This window comes from Narcine bancroftii, chromosome 13, assembly GCF_036971445.1.
Source record: "Narcine bancroftii isolate sNarBan1 chromosome 13, sNarBan1.hap1, whole genome shotgun sequence".
NCBI classification, from domain to species: Eukaryota; Metazoa; Chordata; class Chondrichthyes; order Torpediniformes; family Narcinidae; genus Narcine; species Narcine bancroftii.
In genome coordinates, this window is record NC_091481.1 from 14,990,664 (window position 1) to 15,009,346 (window position 18,683).

Genomic DNA, 18,683 nt, shown 5'->3' on the forward strand with positions numbered 1-18,683 from the left:
AGAAGAGGAAGGTGACAAAGACACAGGAGATTGTGGGTTGCTGCATTTAATTAAGCAGGAGGACCAGGTGTTTAAATGGTCTGTGCTCTGTCCTTTTAAATCACCCACGAAGTTTAAATATGCTGAGCATCCGCTGTTTATGACTCGCACGAAGTTTAAATTGGCTTGATTGTTAGTTGGTTAAAACTTCTGTGGTGGTGTTGTTGTACTTGCCTGAGTGCTGGCTGTTAAAGGTCCCGTGGCCCAACGGTTCAGAGGTCTCAACGATCTTAGGACATCCATATTAATGGGTAAGTTTGATTTTTAGAAGTTCTGAATGGGAATATTTGATTATTCCCGTCAGAGCTGCTCGCAAAGAAGGTACCATCTTGAGATTCTGAAGAAGACTATGATAAATTGCCACCAATATGTCACATGCAAGACCACTGCTACACCACCATGAAGAATGCATACTGAGCTACACTACGACCACACTTTTGCAAATCTGATCAACTGGTGCTCCCGGCGTACAAGCAGAGACTAAAGTCCACAGCACCAGTGGTGAGGACAGTGAAGGTATAGTTGAGGGAGGTAGAGGAGCATCTGTAGGACTACTTTGAATCGGTGAACTGGAACGTATTCAAGAACGAATCCATAAACTTGAATGAATATGCAACAGGTGTCACCGATTTCTATCAAAACCTGTGGTTGACTGTGTGCCCACGTACACATCCTGGGTGTTCTCTAGCCAGAAGCCCTGGATGAATCAGAATTTGCGAGCTGCTAAGGGCCGGGGACCAGGAACTTTACAATATGTCCAGGTATGTCCTGTGGAAGGCCTTCCCTGAAGCAAAGTGGCAATTCCAGAGGAAGCGAGAGACAGATATGACAAGGAGTACAGGCCATTACAGCCTATAAAGTGAGGGCAAACACTGTAGATGGCTGTGACGCTTCATTACCCAATGAGTTGAACACCTTCTATGCCCGTTTGAGAAAAAGGCTGAGGACACCGATATCTGTCTCTGAGGGCAATGTCAAAGCATCATTCAAGAGAAGGGTTAGGCCACAATGGCTTACCTGGCAGGGTTCTAAAATTTGTGCCAGCCAACTAGCCGGAGCATTCACGGACATTTTCAACCTCTCATTGCTGCAGTCAAAGGTTCCCACCTGCTTCAAAAGGGCATCATTCATCCTGGTAACCAAGAAATAGTGTGAACTGCCTCAATGACTACTGCCCAGTTGCACTAATTTCTACTGTGATGAAATGCTTTGAGAGGCTGGTCACGGTTAGAATTAACATGTACTTAAGCAAAGATCTGGACCCACTGCAAAATAGCCTATCGCCACAATCACTCCACAGCAGATCCAACAGTGCTGGCTCTCCACTCAGCTCTGGATCACCTCAAAAACAACATTTCACACATAGGGCTGGCTTCATCGACTACAGCTCAGCCTTCAATACCATTCTTCCCTCAGTGCTGGTCAAGGTGCTACAAACTCTAGGTCTCTCTACTCCCCTCTTCAACTAGATCCTGGACTTTCTCATTGGAAAATTGCAGTCAGTACTAATTGGAAACAACATCTCCTCACTGATTATCAACACAGACACACCCCAAGGATGTGTGTGTAGCTCTCTGCTCTACTCAATATACACCCATGACTGTGTGGTCGGGCACAATTCCAATGCCATCTACAAGTTTGTTGATGACACCATAGTTGTCGGCAGAATCAAAACAGCAATGATGAAGATAAATCAGCTGGTTGAATGATTCAATGGCAACAACTTCGCGCTCAATGTCAGCAAAACCAAGGAGATGATTGTGGACGTCAGGAGAAATTCAGGGGAACATGACCCAGTCCTCATCAAGGGCTCAGTAGGGCCTAAATTCCTCTGTGTTAACACCTCCAAAGATCTGTCCTGGAAGTTATTCCAAAACGTTAAAAATCAAGATACACTACTTTCTTCGATGAGCAATAAGCTTCTTATCGATGTTTTGGTGAGATGCCTGAGTTGTCTGCCTGATGCTCACTCAAAACTGATATAATAGCCTCACATATAGCTTGGTGACTCTGGGATGTTGTACCCTCCTATCTGGCAGAGGGAGATCTCCCTCCTCGGACATCTCTACCACGAGGTGCTCCTCGTTAATCTCACATGTTATGCAGGACACAGCAGGCAACAACAACATTAGACACAAAAGCAGGGCTAATATCCAGTCGTTTTGCCAGGCACCTCCAGTGACCCTTGAGACGTCCAGAAGCATTCGTGCAGAGCTCGGTTCGTGGTTGAATTTGTGATTATGATGAGTCAGCCAATTCATGAATGGGTAGGTGGGGACCCTGATGAAATGGGCAGGGATTTCCACTCTGTCAACAATCTTGGATACCTGTAGGCAAAGCAATGCAGAGGTATAGGTTTCTCAGATAGCCAGGCAGCACAAACAGCCAATGCTCCCATTCCTTCTATGGCCATTGTGCAATGCAGGGGATGGACCTGACCTCCAGTCATCCCATCCATATGCCTGGATGTATGGATATATGTTAACACATAGAAACTTATAAATATACAAACACGTCTGTCTACATTCTTGTATGCACATATCAAAACTAACTTAAGGCCTCTCGAGATCTTTTCATGTAACTGTTTCAAGTGTCACTGTAGAGTGTGGCATACTCACTTACTTCCAAGGGAATAGATACCTGCCTGCATTCTCGGCCTTTCTGTAAATGTGAGAATTGACTAGAGCTCGAGCACCATGGGTCTGGCCAGGCCATAAATTCAAAAGTACTCCGAGACGGTCTAAGATTCTCATGCCATTGTTGATCATCTAATTTATTGAGGATATCAGCCCACATTCTCTGTTATTGTATAGCTGTTCAAAATACCGCAAGATAATGAGGTGTTTTCTATGATGGCTATTCAGCTCAGCCTTACTCTCCTCCTCAAATTTCTCGATGAGTCTCTGCAATATTTCAGTGAAATCATTTCACGTAAATGGTGTCAATTTGGTTCTGTTATTGTTTGCATCCTCTTGCAGATAATGATGTTAAGACCTGAGTGTTTGGTGATAGAAGAACACATTTTCAGGCTGCCCATAGTGATCGAATTGATGTCCGCCATTGTAGAGAAAGAGGATGTCACTTCCAGCTGGTGTGTGTGACATCACTGTTCTCCGCTTTCTGGTTTGTCCTTTCAAGATGCATCACCTCACACTTATCTGGATTGAAACCCATCTGCTACTTTTCTGCCCAACTCTGCATCCTATCTATATCATCTTGTAATCTTCGACAACCTTCAGCTCTATCCACAACTCCTCCAATCTTCATGTCATCTGTAAATTTACTGACCCATCCATAATCCAGGACATTGATAAAAATCACAGAGCTGGGATCCCAGAACAGATCCTTGCAGCACTCCACTAGTCACCGACCTCCAGGCATAATACTTTCCTTCCACTACTACTCTCTGCTTTCTTCCAATTTTTTTTCCACCCAGGCAAGGTCCACTGATTCCGTGCCTCCTGACTTTCTGGATGTCTCTCGTGGGGGATCTTGTCTAATGCCTTGCTAAAATCCATGTAGACCACATCTACTGCCCTACCCTCATCAATTTCTTTTGTTATCTCCTCAAAACACTCAATTAGACGTGAGGCATGACCTTCCCTTCACAAAGACATGCTGATTATTCTTGAGTAGACTGTACTTCTCCAAATGCTCATAGATCCTGTCCTTAAGAATCCTCTCCATTAGTTTGCACACCACTAACTTGAGACTCACTGGTCTATAATTCCCAGGATCCTTCCTATTATCTTTTTTAAACAAAGGGACAACATTTGCCATTCTCCAATCCTCTGGCATCTTCCCTATGGCCAAAGAGAATTCAAAGATCATATCTACTGCCCCAGCTATGTCTTCTCACATCCCACAGCAGCCTGGGGTATATTGTGTCCAGCCCCAGGGACTTATCAATCTTAATGTTTAAGAAAATCAAGCACTTTCACTATTAGTACGGGATAATATTTTTAAAGGACTGAGGTCTGTCACTTGTAATTTGTTTCTTGTTGCATGTCCCAAGGTGCAACGAGAAAGTTTGTTTTGCAAGCAATCCAGCTAGATGGACTGTGCATAATACAGTAAGTAAAACACAGAAGTGTAGAATTACTGACAGAGCATTTAGTGCAGACAACATAACAATGATAAAGGCAACGTAATTTTACTAGTGAGATTTGTTCAGGAGTCTAATGGTGGGAAAGAAGTTCCTTGAACCTAGTTATGAAAAGAATTCACTCGTGAACCCTCTTCTTGATAGGAGGAGGGTGAAGAAGGTATGGCCAAAGCTGGATCAGTCTTTTAATGTGTTGGCTGGTTTTTCAAGGCATTGTGAAGTGTACATGAACCAATGATAGGGTGGGGTGTTTGATTATGGTCTGATCATGTGCTGCACATTATCTTCACATTGCAAATCTGTATAATGTTTAAAAAACACAAAGAAACCAGTAGCCACTTGGATTTGAATACGAGCCCCAAATAAATATAAATTCATCTAACGTGAAAGCAAGAATGGTTGAAACCCTGATTAATCTTGCAAGGCCTTCAGAAAAATAAATGTTTTAGTCCAGCTACCGGAAGAGAAATGAAGTTACTTTCACTGCATGTTTGTCTGTATCACGAAATAAAATGTATTTTATTGCTAATATTAAAAAAAGGGGTTGATCTGGCCACAATAATATTAAAATGCTGTGTGGAGAGTAGCAGTCTGTCTTAAAATGTATTCAAAAACTTACAAGTTAGGGTATGTCAATGGATAACCACTTGAACTGTTTGCAGTGTCTGTTTTGCTAAGGTTCAACGTTTAGTTTTAAATACTTTGTCACATGGGTGCTGAAATTCAATGAAGATCACAGACACAAGATGGCAGTGTAGGAATATTTTGGGCGACCTGCACATGGCAGTTTCCTTGCCTTTGCAGGTTAATTTTTTTAATGCTTTGTGCATATCTTCGACTTTTTCCTCTTATCCCTCCTCCTGCTTCCCTGAACATCAGTTCCTTGTAGTTTCTTGCTTTTAATTTATTATAATTAAAGAACTATTGCAGTAACATGATTGGAGATCCTGGTGTGCTCCGGTTTCCTCCCACAATCCAAAAATATAGTGTTAACTGGGTGTATTCGGGCAGCATGGGCTCCTGGGCTGGAAGGGCCTGTTACTGTGCTGTATCTCTACATTAAAAAAAATCTCATGAGAAAGGCACATAATGATGCAAGTATCTGGTGTAGATGTTGATGTGGCTGATCATACAACTGAAGTACCAGTGTGGATGATAGCTCTCGCTTGAGGTTACTAAATGTCCTCTGTTGCTCATGTCCCCAACTCCACTGATTTTTCTTGGACAACGGGTCTCTCAGTGGTTTGTCCTTTTCAGTCAGGTTTGGTTCACCATTCCGAGGAAATTTAATTACAGATTCAAATATTGAAAAAATTGAACTGAAAATGGAAGCAGTATATAAATATATGTTTATTTGTCATTTTTAACCCAGAGTTGAAATTAAAGAAATTGATTGTTGCCATTTAAAAATATAGTTGTTGCCATTTTTTAACATTCAGTGAATTGATAGACAACTTTATAACTGTCAACATAAAACGCTGCTGTTGGCTAAATTGGTCAGAGCAGCAAAATCTCTTATCCTTGCATTAATAAATATTTGAGTCTGATTTCCTTTGGCAGTTACTCTCATTTCACATCATGCCTTATTTTATCCTTGTGCAAATATTCAGTAAAATTTTAGGACCGATTCCCAAAGTTTATTAGTTCTACTACAGCAGTGTGATATTTTTTTCTTGAATTTTTCTCATCTGGCAGTCCTCAATTTTTTCTGTTCTAACACTATTGAATAAAACAATCACGTTTACAATTGTATTTCCTGATGAGTCCACTCCCAATTTGAGAACATGAGCTAGAAATGTTCAAAAGCATGTTTTAATGTCATGGTGCTTGATATTTGTTTGCTATTTGGAAATTTAATGTCCTTGGAGCCAGGCAAAATTATAAACTGAAGTTTACAAATGGGTCAAAAACAGCTACTTGCTCAGACTTCCCTGAACAATTTTGTTATTTTGGTTTCAAGAGAATCATACTTGCAAGCCAAATAGTATAATAATGTCAATCTAAGATTACATTTTACAGATTTTCAAACGATGGAAACCTTGTAAGTGTGGTAAACGGTGAGGTGAATCTTATGGACTGCAACTTGATATGGGCTAGTTGAATGAGCAACCATTTCTTTTCCTTTCAAAATTTATAGATGATGGTGATAAGATAGCCAATGTCACTGAACAAACTCGACAAATATCAAAGGATGTTGCCGAAATTGCAGTTAAATTATTCTGTGACTATTTCTCACTCTCCTGGCTGAACTAATTTGTCTTGTTAAATCTAACATCTTGCATAGCTCAGATCAGGACTTCAATGCCATGTTGTCAAAATTCACAAAGAAAAATGGTTAACCTTGAATATTCTCCTTCACTTTTGATCACAACATGCAAAGCCTATTATCAGTAAAAAAATGAATGATATCAGGTGGCTACTGTGTAAAGTGGAGATGCTTGGTGATAACGGAACAGATCTTTTGGTCTCGACTAATTACTTGACAGGCATCGTTATTATGCTTTTTCAAATTCTTTATTTTCCAAGTGTTTCATTATTGCAATGACAACTGAAAATATAACATCTATTACCTTCTTTCTTTGGCTTGGCTTCGCGGATGAAGATTTATGGAGGGGTACGTCCACGTCTGCTGCAGGCTCGTTGGTGACTGAAAAGTCCGATGCGGGACAGGCAGGCACGGTTGCAAGGGAAAATTGGTTGGTTGGGGTTGGGTGTTGGGTTTTTCCTCCTTTGTCTTTTGTCAGTGAGGTGGGCTCTGCGGTCTTCTTCAAAGGAGGTTGCTGCCTGCCGAACTGTGAGGCACCAAGATGCACGGTTGGAGGCGAGATCCCCACTGGCGGTGGTCAATGTGGCAGGCACCAAGAGATTTCTTTAAGCAGTCCTTGTACCTCTTCTTTGGTGCACCTCTGTCTCGGTGGCCAGTGGAGAGTTCGCCATATAACACAATCTTGGGAAGGCGATGGTCCTCCATTCTGGAGACGTGACCCACCCAGCGCAGTTGGGTCTTCAGCAGCGTGGATTCAATGCTTGCGGACTCTGCCAGCTTGAGTACTTCGATGTTGGTGATGAAGTCATTCCAATGAATGTTGAGGATGGAGCGGAGACAGCGCTGATGGAAGCGTTCTAGGAGCTGTAGGTGATGCCAGTAGAGGACCCATGATTCGGAGCCGAACAGGAGCGTGGGTATGACAATGGCTCTATACACACTGATCTTTGTGTGTTTCTTCAGGTGATTGTTTTTCCAGACTCTTGTGTAGTCTTCCAAAGGCGCTATTTGCCTTGGCGAGTCCGTTGTCTATCTCGTTGTCGATCCTTGCATCAGATGAAATGGTGCAGCCGAGGTAGGTAAACTGGTTGACCGTTTTGAGTTCTGTGTGCCCGATGGAGATGTGGGGGGTCTGGTAGTCATGGTGGGGAGCTGGCTGATAGAGGACCTCAGTTTTCTTCAGGCTGACTTCCAGTCCAAACATTTTGGCGGTTTCCGCAAAACAGGACATCATGCGCTGGAGAGCTGGCTCTGAATGGGCAACTAAAGCGACATCGTCTGCAAAGAGTAATATAACATCTATTATACTGATAAGGTAAATGACGAAGGTCTGTTTCTTAGAGTGTGCTAATCTAAAATGAGAGGACTTAACTCGGGTGGGATTTAGAAGGCTGAGGAGACCATTTTTCACTTAGAAGGTGGTGGACATATGGGACAAGCTGCCAGAGAAAGTAGTAGAGGCACATTGGCTTCCCTTTTTGGGGTGGGGTGGGGGGAAACATTTGGGAGAGGATAGTAGGGATATAGGCCTAATGCGGGTGTCAGATTAAAATAAGAGGGTTCTGTTTGGACCTGCTGTAGGATTCTGACTTTCTATGACTTTGGTTGCTCAACTCTGCCCTATCATTTGTCAAATCCAATCTTTTCTCTGGATCATCCAGCTTTTTGAACAGGATGAGTAGATATTTTGTGCAATTAAGTATTGGGAATTGAACTCCACTGCAAGCAAACTGTTTATTAGCCATTGACTTCATTGTCTGCAGTTTTGCTCTCCTATTTGACTGCATGGTACATTTTGGGTGAAAACTGTCTAATCTGCATAATCTTTCAATTTTGCTTTACATGGGTTATCTGCTGAGGCTGCACTGGCTTTGTTATCTTGTGATTACTTTATGGCTGCCCTAGTCATCCCAGATCAGCCTACCTTTATAAATTTGAAGATACCATTCAAATAGTCCTCCCTGACTACTTGTCTATGCTTGTCTCTAGTTAAGTATTGTCTCCATTAAAAGCCCTTATTTTTGTTTTCAAGTCCCTTTTGTTCTAATTTTTCCTAATATCAACCTTATCAGTCCTATATCCTTTGACCTGCTTTATATCATGCCTGAATTTAACTGTTTCTCCATTGGTGACCAAGTATCTTAACTTCAGCTGCAATGTTCCTAATGTCAGAAATTTTAAAATATCCCTGATAGTGCCATATATGGCCTGATCTGAATTTGATAATGTTCCTTTGAAGCATGGGATTTTAGTTTTTTTTTAAAGGCACTATTGTTGTAAATGTGCAGAAATTTAGGGAATATCGAGCTTGAAAAGGCTGTTATTTGAGTAAGTGTGATTTGTTACCTCCCTCTGTACGCTAAAATTACTCCTGCCATTTTTTGTTTTTAGATTTATTTATTTATAGATTTTGAAGATTTATTACCTTCAAATGAAGTGTATTGAGAGAATATTTGAGATTTTAGGATGAAAAATTAATTTTGTGCATTAAAGCTCTTGAAATTCATGACTGCAATAAATTAATGAACATGTGTCCATTTTAAGAAATATCATTCACTGCTAATCGAAGCTCAATTGTGCTTCCAAAGAGAGCTGAACAGGGTAATGGCATGCATATTGTTTGAAACAACATTTTATTTCTAATGCTGAAGGAAACATCATGGTATTCATGAATAGTACAGGTCCATTTTCAAAGATTTTTTAAAAATAAAACAAGTGGAAGATGAAATGGGATAAAATGCTATGGGGTGTTGAAATATCAGATATTTTAAAAATGGAGGGAGGGTTTAAATAGTCGTCCAACGGTTAGGACTGAAATGCTTGGAGGATTTGAGACAAAAAAAGCTGTGCCTAAACCTGAGAGGGATTGGATCGTGATTTGCTGTTTTTGGTTTATTTCTCAGTTGGAGACATGAACAATTTCACAGCATTGAACCATTTCACTGAAGGGATGCTTGTTGTAGAGGCAGAAATGAGCAGTCTGGTAATGCAAAATGGTTACTACAAAATAAAAGTTCCTTGGCATTATTGTCCAACTGACAAAAATATTGGTGTAACAATTCTGTGTGCAAACTTTTGAAATCTTTTAGTCTCTTTCCTTTTTTTTCCACGAGGTTGTTCTCAGTACCTCTTGGACAATCCATCCACTCCCAGACTTTTGGGAGTCATAGTTTCTATATCTAATGAGTTAAACTTGGTGACTCAGGTGGACAGATTGGGGACGAAGGTATCTGGTGCACTTGCCTTAATTGGTTGGGGAATGAGTGCAAGAGTTGAGATCATATGGTACATTTCTACAAGGGTTGGGTGAAACCATGTTTAATGAGCTTTGTGCATTTGGTGTTACCTAATTATAGGAAGAATGTCAATAAGTTGATGTGGAGAGCAGAAACACCAAAATGCTGCTAGAATTGGAGGGCTTGAATTATAAGGAGTGAATCTAATTGGTATTTACAAATAAACTATTAGCTTTTCTAATAAGAAGGAGGATCAGAAGACGGATGTTTTTTTTTCAATGGAACCTCTACCATTACATAGGGGAAAAGAGACTGGTCAAAAGGCAGAAGCCCAGAAGAAATCCATGTTCTAAAATATCGAGTGAAAGCAGGAAGTCCATAACAATAACAGTCGTGATATGCACAGATTTTTCAGCACTGCAAAAGCTATTTACAAACCAAACTCCCAAAATCCTAACCCTCTGACTAGAACGAGGGTGAACTCACTCAAAACAGAAGGCAGTCAACACCTGCTGGAAGGAACTTCCAAAGACCTTCTCAACTATGACTCTGTTCTTCATGTGAGTGCCTTGGAACGTCCTATAGCAACCTACATCATAATTGTGACCATCTTCAAGAGGAAGCAATTCAACGATAGTAACTGCAAATGTGCTTCCTGCTATCTACCGGGTGGAGGGGGGGGGGGGTCATCACCTAGGTCCTCTTCAACTTCCTCCTCTTAGTGGTTGAAGAACTGTTCCCCAAGTTATGATGTGAATTCCATTTATCTCGAAGCCCAGTAGATGTGATCTTCATCATGCTCTTTCTCTTTGGCTTGGCTTCGCGGATGAAGATTTATGGAGCGGTAATGTCCACGTCAGCTGCAGGCTCGTTTGTGGCTGACAAGTCCGATGCGGGACAGGCAGACACGGTTGCAGGGGAAAATTGGTTGGTTGGGGTTGGGTGTTGGGTTTTTCCTCCTTTGTCTTTTGTCAGTGAGGTGGGCTCTGCGGTCTTCTTCAAAGGAGGTTGCTGCCCGCCGAACTGTGAGGTGCCAAGATGCACGGTTTGAGGCGATATCAGCCCACTGGCGGTGGTCAATGTGGCAGGCACCAAAAGATTTCTTTAGGCAGTCCTTGTACCTCTTCTTTGGTGCACCTCTGTCACGGTGGCCAGTGGAGAGCTTGCCATATAACACGATCTTGGGAAGGCGATGGACCTCCATTCTGGAGACGTGACCTGCCCAGCGCAGTTGGATCTTCAGCAGCGTGGATTCGATGCTGTCGGCCTCTGCCATCTCGAGTACTTCGATGCTAGGGATGAAGTCGCTCCAATGAATGTTGAGGATGGAGTGGAGACAATGCTGGTGGAAGCGTTCTAGGAGCCGTGGGTATGACAGTGGCTCTGTATATGATAATCTTTGTGAGGTTTTTCAGTTGGTTGTTTTTCCAGACTCTTTGTAGTCTTCCAAAGGCGCTATTTGCCTTGGCGAGTCTGTTGTCTATCTCGATGTCGATCATTGCATCCGATGAAATGGTGAAGCCGAGATAGGTAAACCGCTTGATCGTTTTGAGTTTTGTGCGCCCGATGGAGCTGTGTGGGGGCTGGTAGTCATGATGAGGAGCTGGCTGATGGAGGACCTCAGTTTTCTTCAGGCTGACTTCCATGCCAAACATTTTGGCAGTTTCCGCAAAACAGGACGTCAAGTGCTGAAGAGCTGGCTCTGAATGGGCAACTAAACCGGCATCGTCTGCAAAGAGTAGTTCATGGACAAGTTGCTCTTGTGTCTTGGTGTGAGCTTGCAGGCGCCTCAGATTGAAGAGACTTCCATCCGTGCGGTACCGGATGTAAACAGCGTCTTCGTTGTTGAGGTCTTTCATGGCTTGTTTCAGCATCGTGCTGAAGAAGATTGAAAAGAGGGTTGGTGCGAGAATGCAGCCTTGCTTCACGCCATTGTTGATGGAGAAGGGTTCAGAGAGCTCATTGCTGTATCTGACCCGACCTTGTTGGTTTTCGTGCAGTTCCAAGTCAAATGCAGTGTCCATGACAAGGCACTATATGTGTCCTTTGTCAAGCTCAATGTAGTACAGAACATTCTCCTCAAACTCATCTTCATTTTGTATTTGGTCAGTAACAGTATAACCCTACTTCCCATATCTCTTGGCAGAGTCAAATATCTGATGAAAAGGAACATCAGAGATGAGAAAGGAATGCTAAGGATAGTTCTTATTAACCAAGGCAATGTCCCAAGTGAACAAGCTATAACAGATGATTTTGTAGGAAAGAATGTACCACATAAATGAGTTTCACAAAGTTGGCCAACGCTGGAGATGTGTTAAAGGAAGATCGATTACCACGTTGCAGAATTAATAGAGAAGCCATTAAAGCATCATGGCATTTTTCAGTGGCCTCAACTCCAAGAGCAACTTGGCATAACTCACTTAAAAATATAGCAGATCAGTATCTATGGCAGAATCTACATTATGACCATCATTACGTACAACATCACCAGAGAATGCCTCCTGATGAAATCGATTTTCACTCCTTTTCAATTTGCACTATTTTATAAAACTTTGTTCTTCAATGTGTTGCATTTTATGTATAGTATTCCTCATTTTACTCACTTTGTACCATTTTATAATTGAGGTTTTCAAAGTTTCTTTTTTTTTCATCATTCGATCAATGCTGATCTGCTTGAAATTGTTCATTTTTTTTAAACCATGTTTAAAAATTGCCCCTTATTATGATTACTTCCTCACTTTCGGTGCTGAGTTACTTTTGGTTTGATCCTCGTCTTACTTTATCGCTTTGTGCTTCCCTAATTTAACATTGCCAACTGAATTGGGGATAATTTTCCAATTCATTCTGCTCTGTTCATTGATGATTTCTCCAACTTCATTTTTCACAAAGCAACCATAGCAATTGCACTCTTTTACAAAAGAAAAATGCTCACACTGGAAATCTGAGACAAAGGAGAAAAATGCTTTAGAATACTCCGTAGGCTGAGCAATATCTGACTGGAGAGAGATGGAATTAAAAATTTTGACCAATTCATTTTTTCATCTTGCTTTTCATAAGCTATTAAGGATGTTAGCTGTCTCCTTGAATTGGTGGACACTAGAGCAATTAACTTTAACCACTTCATACTGCATGTATTTTGGTGGGCAATCTGCTGTTTTTCAGTTCTGATAAAGGCATCCGACGTGAAATGTTAACCTGTTTTAAAATGGTAAACTATTACATATTGAATGAGGAATTTGTTTGGATTACTTTCCTTGATTTCAGATTGGCAGCATTGGCTATTTTTTAAAAATTTTGATGAATTAATGCCAGTCTGTATTAATGACACAAATATCAGTGTCCTTCCTAGTTTGTACCATCAGTGCCACCAAAGAAACATTGAGCTCTTTTTGGTCTTGTGATTTCTAAATGCTTTTGTCAAACGTTGAACACTTGTTATATCATTTTATTTCATCATTTCAGAATTCTATTGCAACCATTGCATAACTAAGCAGAAAACTAGCTGAGTAGAATTTACTAACAAATGCTCAATGCAGCGCTGTTGGGAAAAAAAACCTAATGTAAAATAGTTAATTTGCTTCCAATCAAAGTGGGGAACAGTCTTAATTTTATTAAGATATTCATCTGGTACAGCTTTCAAGCAAGCTCCTCTAATCTAAAATTGCACCATCTGCTGTGACATTGAATCTTACATTGGTACAGCCTGGAAAGCTACCCCTATGTTGAAAAAAAATGGTACTGTACTTCCTGTTTTCATAAACGGTCATGTGCACATTTTAGTGAAGCTTGATTCCTGTGGAGCTTATTCTGCCTCCCTCTTTTTTTTCCAGTAGCAGTGAATTACAATACACGCAGAAGCATTTGAAACCTGTGGCCTCAATCTGGTTTAGCCATAATATCTAAATATTGAAGATTAGGTATTTGAAAAGAAACCAGAGGTACTTGGCTCTGAACATTTTCTAATTTTTCCAGAAACCAAGCAGAAGATTGAGCTGCTGATGTCAGTTAACTCTGGGAAGTCGTCCTCTTCAGAAAGGTACAGCAAACATCCATTGCACCCAGAATTGATGGTAAAGGCAGACAGTGGAAATCTCAAGGAAGGAGGGAGGGAGGGAAGGAGAAAGGAGCTGCCAATGTTGAAACGTCAGCCAAGAAAGCCTCACGACATTGGTTAACATACATTTTCAGAATCTATTTTTATTCTCGAGGCTTGTTGCTTTTGTTGAGGATTTCCAAGGCTTATTCATTTGTGTATTTTTCTGAAAAGGTGCATCATAACAAAGCAAATAGCAAAAATTAACATGTGCTAATTTAATTTTTCCCCTTTTCCTGCTGTGACGTGCACATGTGCAGAGCATCCCACTTTGTATTCTGCTTTTTAGATTGGAGTCAATTCTGAAAAGGAGTGTCTCTGCGGAGCGTCTATGCCTCGAACATGAAATCACTAACCCACAGATTAGTCACTGAGGCAGACGTGATGCTGCTTCATGGTTGGGTCGTGCAAGAACATAGTTGTATGATGCAGTAATGGTTCATACTTGCAGATGAAGTTAATTGGCTCGCAATGTTTGTAAAACCATGTATTATTATTACTACTAAGCTAAAATCAACATTAATTGAAATAACTGCAGTAAGTTGGCCAAGTCAATGTAACTTTACTCAATAATTTACCATCTTGCATCATTAATTGACTGCTTTATGAGTTACGGTTATTAAGAATAGTAAAATAGTAAAGTCCGTGTCTACTTATCAGTCAGCCACAATTATTAGCTGCATGTTTTTCATCTTTACATTCAGGATGTACTTCAAGCACAACTTTACTGCAGAAAGGAAAGCATGCTGGTTCTTGGTATTTGTTCCTCCGAAATATTCCTGATGGAATTTAAACTGGAGGTGGGGGGAGGAGATATTTGAAGAAGACCTGTCTTAAATTTAATTGGATCTAGTTGTGTGAGTATGGTAGGGTGAACTTTCTGAATGAACATGCTTTAATTGTACGTACAGGGGAAGAATGATTTGCTGTACACATCTGTCTTGGAAGATGCTGACTAGGTACAAGTCAGCCACTAAAATGTGACAAAAAAATACAGTATATTCTTTTTGAGAAATTGCAACCAAGTTGGCTTAAAGGTTTAGTAATGCAGGTGCAATGTTATTTACTTTCTGAAAAGGTTCACTTCAATTTTGTGATTTGCATGGTAATGTATGATAAAGGTGACTGATTTCATAATTGTAAATAAAAGCAATTTGTAGAGATTTATTGTGAGTTCAGTTGTGGCCTGGAATAACTTGAGTTGACTTCTCAGTGTTGCAATAGCTGTGCATTTTCTTAATTTACTCTTATTTCTTTGATAGTTGATGTATTAATGGGGCTCTTTAAATGTATTTTCCTCTTTCAAATGCAAGGTACACATTTTCCAAGATACCAAATATTTCTTGCTATTTCTGTCTGAAAATATTTTATTTTTAAATTTTCATCCTTGGCTTTGCTCACAATTAGTTTATAATGCTTCATTAGCAAGAAGGATGATGCAACAATAAGAGAAACTTACAGAAGTGCATGTTTTATACAAAATCCTAAAGTTGCATTGGTATGCCCACATATACATCAGCCATTAGGATCTGTAATGTAATATCAATTTGTTTGGAATAAAAACATGCTCTTCTTGGATTTTATTTTGGTCAGTAATTATACTGAAAATCATTTCCCCTTACTTCTGTTGATGTACTATGTTTATTTGAATGGCAATCTCAAAATTTGCATATAGGTCTATTACAATACTATGGAAAACATATTTATCTGTAATCCATGAAAAATATTGGAAACATCAGGGGTCAGACAGCATCTGTGGAAAGAAAAATAGATCAGAGATTCTTTCTCAGAACTAGGATAGAGAGAAAACAATTTTGTTTTAATTTGTAGACAAGGCAGAGGAAGAATGAATAGGACAAGTCTCTCTGAAAGAATGCGAGGGGCAAGAAAATTATAGAAATAATTTGGTCAATTGGATAATGGTGTTAAGATAGAGAAATCTTGCCTTCCACCTATCCAGATACTCCGCGTGTGTGCCAAAATCACTTAAGGCATTCCATATGTGGGCCTTCACATGGCAAAATGTCAATCGACAGAACAGGTTTTGATTCAAAAAGAGAGATAAAATAGTCAGAATTAACCACAACATTTTAGGAAAATGAAAGAACCAGATGGTGGGGGAGAATTTTTGGAATGACATTTATTCAATGATGCATTAAAAGGAAGCAGTGCTCTCCTCTAAAATGTACAGTCAAAAGTTAGATTTTGAGAGGTTAGGAGAAAATTTCCTCCTCTTATCCACAGCTTTGAGTACGAATGGTGTGACTTGTCAGATCACCATTGGAGCAGGAATTCCATTGAAGACATTTTACAACCATGAATTTAAATTTGGATTTAAGTTGATCTCATTAGTAGGTCCTTTGGTGACAACTGTGAAAGAAGGTGATTATCAATTGATGAGTTTACACCCTTGATTTAAGCTGTTTGGAAAGAAAACCCATTGTGGAAATTGAATTTTGGAGTGCTGTAGGATGTGCTTGTTTTCAGTTGTATTTTGATGTTAATTTGCATAATGAGGTAAATTGTGAAAGCCGTTGACCAAATGTGTCCATGTATTTCTCCAGAATGAATTTGTACCCCAATATATTTAGAAGGCCTCTACATGAGTAAAACTCCATTTTCAATTATGTAAGAACTTTTTTCTTTATATATTTTCGAGGTTGAACTAAGGATACCTGGAAAAATTCTAACACTGTTCTTCAACCTACCAGGAGTCAGTGTGACCTGTGAATGAGCATTTAGTGCTATTTGAGTTGATGCAAACTTTCAGTCAATAAACTAGATCAATTAAGTTCAGGTAAATTTGCTCATTTTAATTTTAAAGCAAATCTGTTGGGCATTATTTCTAAATTACTGCAATTTGGATCATCTCTGAAGGAAAGCAGTAAGTAATTGATTTTGAGGTGTGCCATTTATCCTCACTTCTATAAATAGCAAAATAAGGATCTTAGAAATTTAATCATTTTGATTTCAACTGACCTATTTTTAAAGTTGTTAATGTACATTTGAAAGTGATTTGTTACTATTTTAATCATCACAGAGGTATCTTGGCACTAAGCTGAAAGTTGGATTTGGGAGCATTGCCTTAGTTACTAATGAACAGCTTGTATAATTTGCACGTATCACAAATGAGATGAAATAACATTTAATAAGGTATTGCCCTTCGTGAAAATAATTTACCTGGCGTTCTCTCTCTCTCTCTCTCTCTCTCTCTCTCTCTCTCTCTCTCTCTCTCTATGTAAATGTATGTGTGTGTATGTATGTGTGTGTATGTATGTGTGTATATATGTGTGTGTATGTATGTGTGTATATATGTGTGTGTATGTATGTGTGTATATATGTGTGTGTATGTATGTGTGTATATATGTGTGTGTATGTATGTGTGTATATATGTGTGTGTATGTGTGTATATATGTGTGTGTATGTATGTGTGTATATATGTGTGTGTATGTATGTGTGTATATATGTGTGTGTATGTATGTGTGTGTATGTATGTGTGTGTATATATGTGTGTGTATGTGTGTGTGTGTGTGTGTGTGTGTATGTGTGTGTGTGTGTGTATGTGTGTGTGTGTGTGTGTGTGTATATGTGTGTGTGTATATATATGTGTGTGTGTGTGTGTGTTCAAGATTATATTATTGCGCATTATATTATTGCGTATATATACTGCACAAGCTACCTACTAGCTAGCTATACTGCGTTTATATTGCCTCCGCAGTTCCTTTGTGTATCATTAAATTGGAGTAATTTCCCTGGACAAATATCAAGCTTGTCTGTCGTTATAATTTTTTTGTTTCTGCGTTGGAATATGTCGGACAGTATCAACTGGACATTTGATCTTCAGCGATTTTTGATCACAAAATGGCAGGAAATGATGGTGAAGGGCATTTTGGATGGGAAAACAAAATGACCTGATATGTGACAAAATATGTGACTTCCTGGTCACCTCGCATCGCCCCGCATCAGTGCGTATTTATCGCTCAGTATAAACAGTTCGGGTAGTCGTAAAATACGCGGTGATGCGGGGGACAAAAATTCGTGGTGATGCAGGATGATACGCACTATGTCTCTCATAATCTTGTAGACTGCTATCAAGTCTCCTCTCATTCTTCTATGCTCCAAAGTGAAAAGTACCAGCTCTGCTAACCTTGCCTTAACACATTTCCCAATCCAGGCAACATCCTGATAAATCTCACCTGCACCCTCTCCATAGCTTCCACATTCTTCCTATAATGAGGTGACTTTAAGTGCGGTCTGACCAAAGATTTGTAGAGTTGTCACATGACCTCTCTACTCCTGAATTCAATCCCCCAATTAATGAACCCCGTCATCTCATAGGTCTTCTTAACTTGCCTATCAACCCGTGTAGCGACCTTCAGGGATGAATGGATTTATACCCCAAGGTTGGACTCTTCATCCACACTCTTAAGCAACAGTCCATTAAACCTGTACTCCGCCTTCCCTGGTTAGCCCTTCCAAAATGCATCACTTCAAGCTTACCCGGAGTGAAATCCGTCTGCCACTTTTCTGCCCAACTCTGAAACCTTGTAACCTTTGACAACCTTGGTGTCATCCGCAAACTTACTGACCTATCCATCCGCCTCTTCATCCAGGTCATGAATAAAAATTACAAAGAGCAAGGGTCCCAGAACAGATCCTGGTGGCACTCCACTCGTCATCGACCTCCAGGCAGAATACTTTCTTTATAATACTACTCTGACTTCTTCCCTCAAAGCCAATTAAAAAAAATTCAGACAGCTAATTTTCCACTAATCCCGTGCCTCATGACTTTCTGGATGCTTCACTCATGGGGGACCTTGTCAAATACTTTGCTAAAATCCATGCCGACCACATCTACCGCCCTACCCTTATCAATTTCTTTTGTTACCACCTCAAAAAAAACTCAGAGTTATGAGGTGCAATCTTTCCTTCACAAAGACATGC

The 18,683-nt window shown here is 40.1% G+C and overlaps 1 protein-coding gene across 10 annotated transcripts in view; it reads left to right on the top strand.

Annotated features, from left to right (window-relative positions):
• srpk2 (SRSF protein kinase 2) overlaps positions 1–18,683 on the top strand; it is a 180,599-nt gene that overhangs the window by 84,910 nt on the left and 77,006 nt on the right. For 5 of the 10 annotated variants that reach the window (XM_069908285.1, XM_069908284.1, XM_069908283.1 and 2 more), the window contains one exon: positions 13,619–13,682. The exons of the other annotated variants lie outside the window; for them this stretch is intronic. In XM_069908285.1, coding sequence (XP_069764386.1) covers positions 13,619–13,682 — 64 coding nt within the window. The remainder of the gene's footprint in view (positions 1–13,618; positions 13,683–18,683) is intronic. 10 annotated transcript variants of the gene reach the window in all.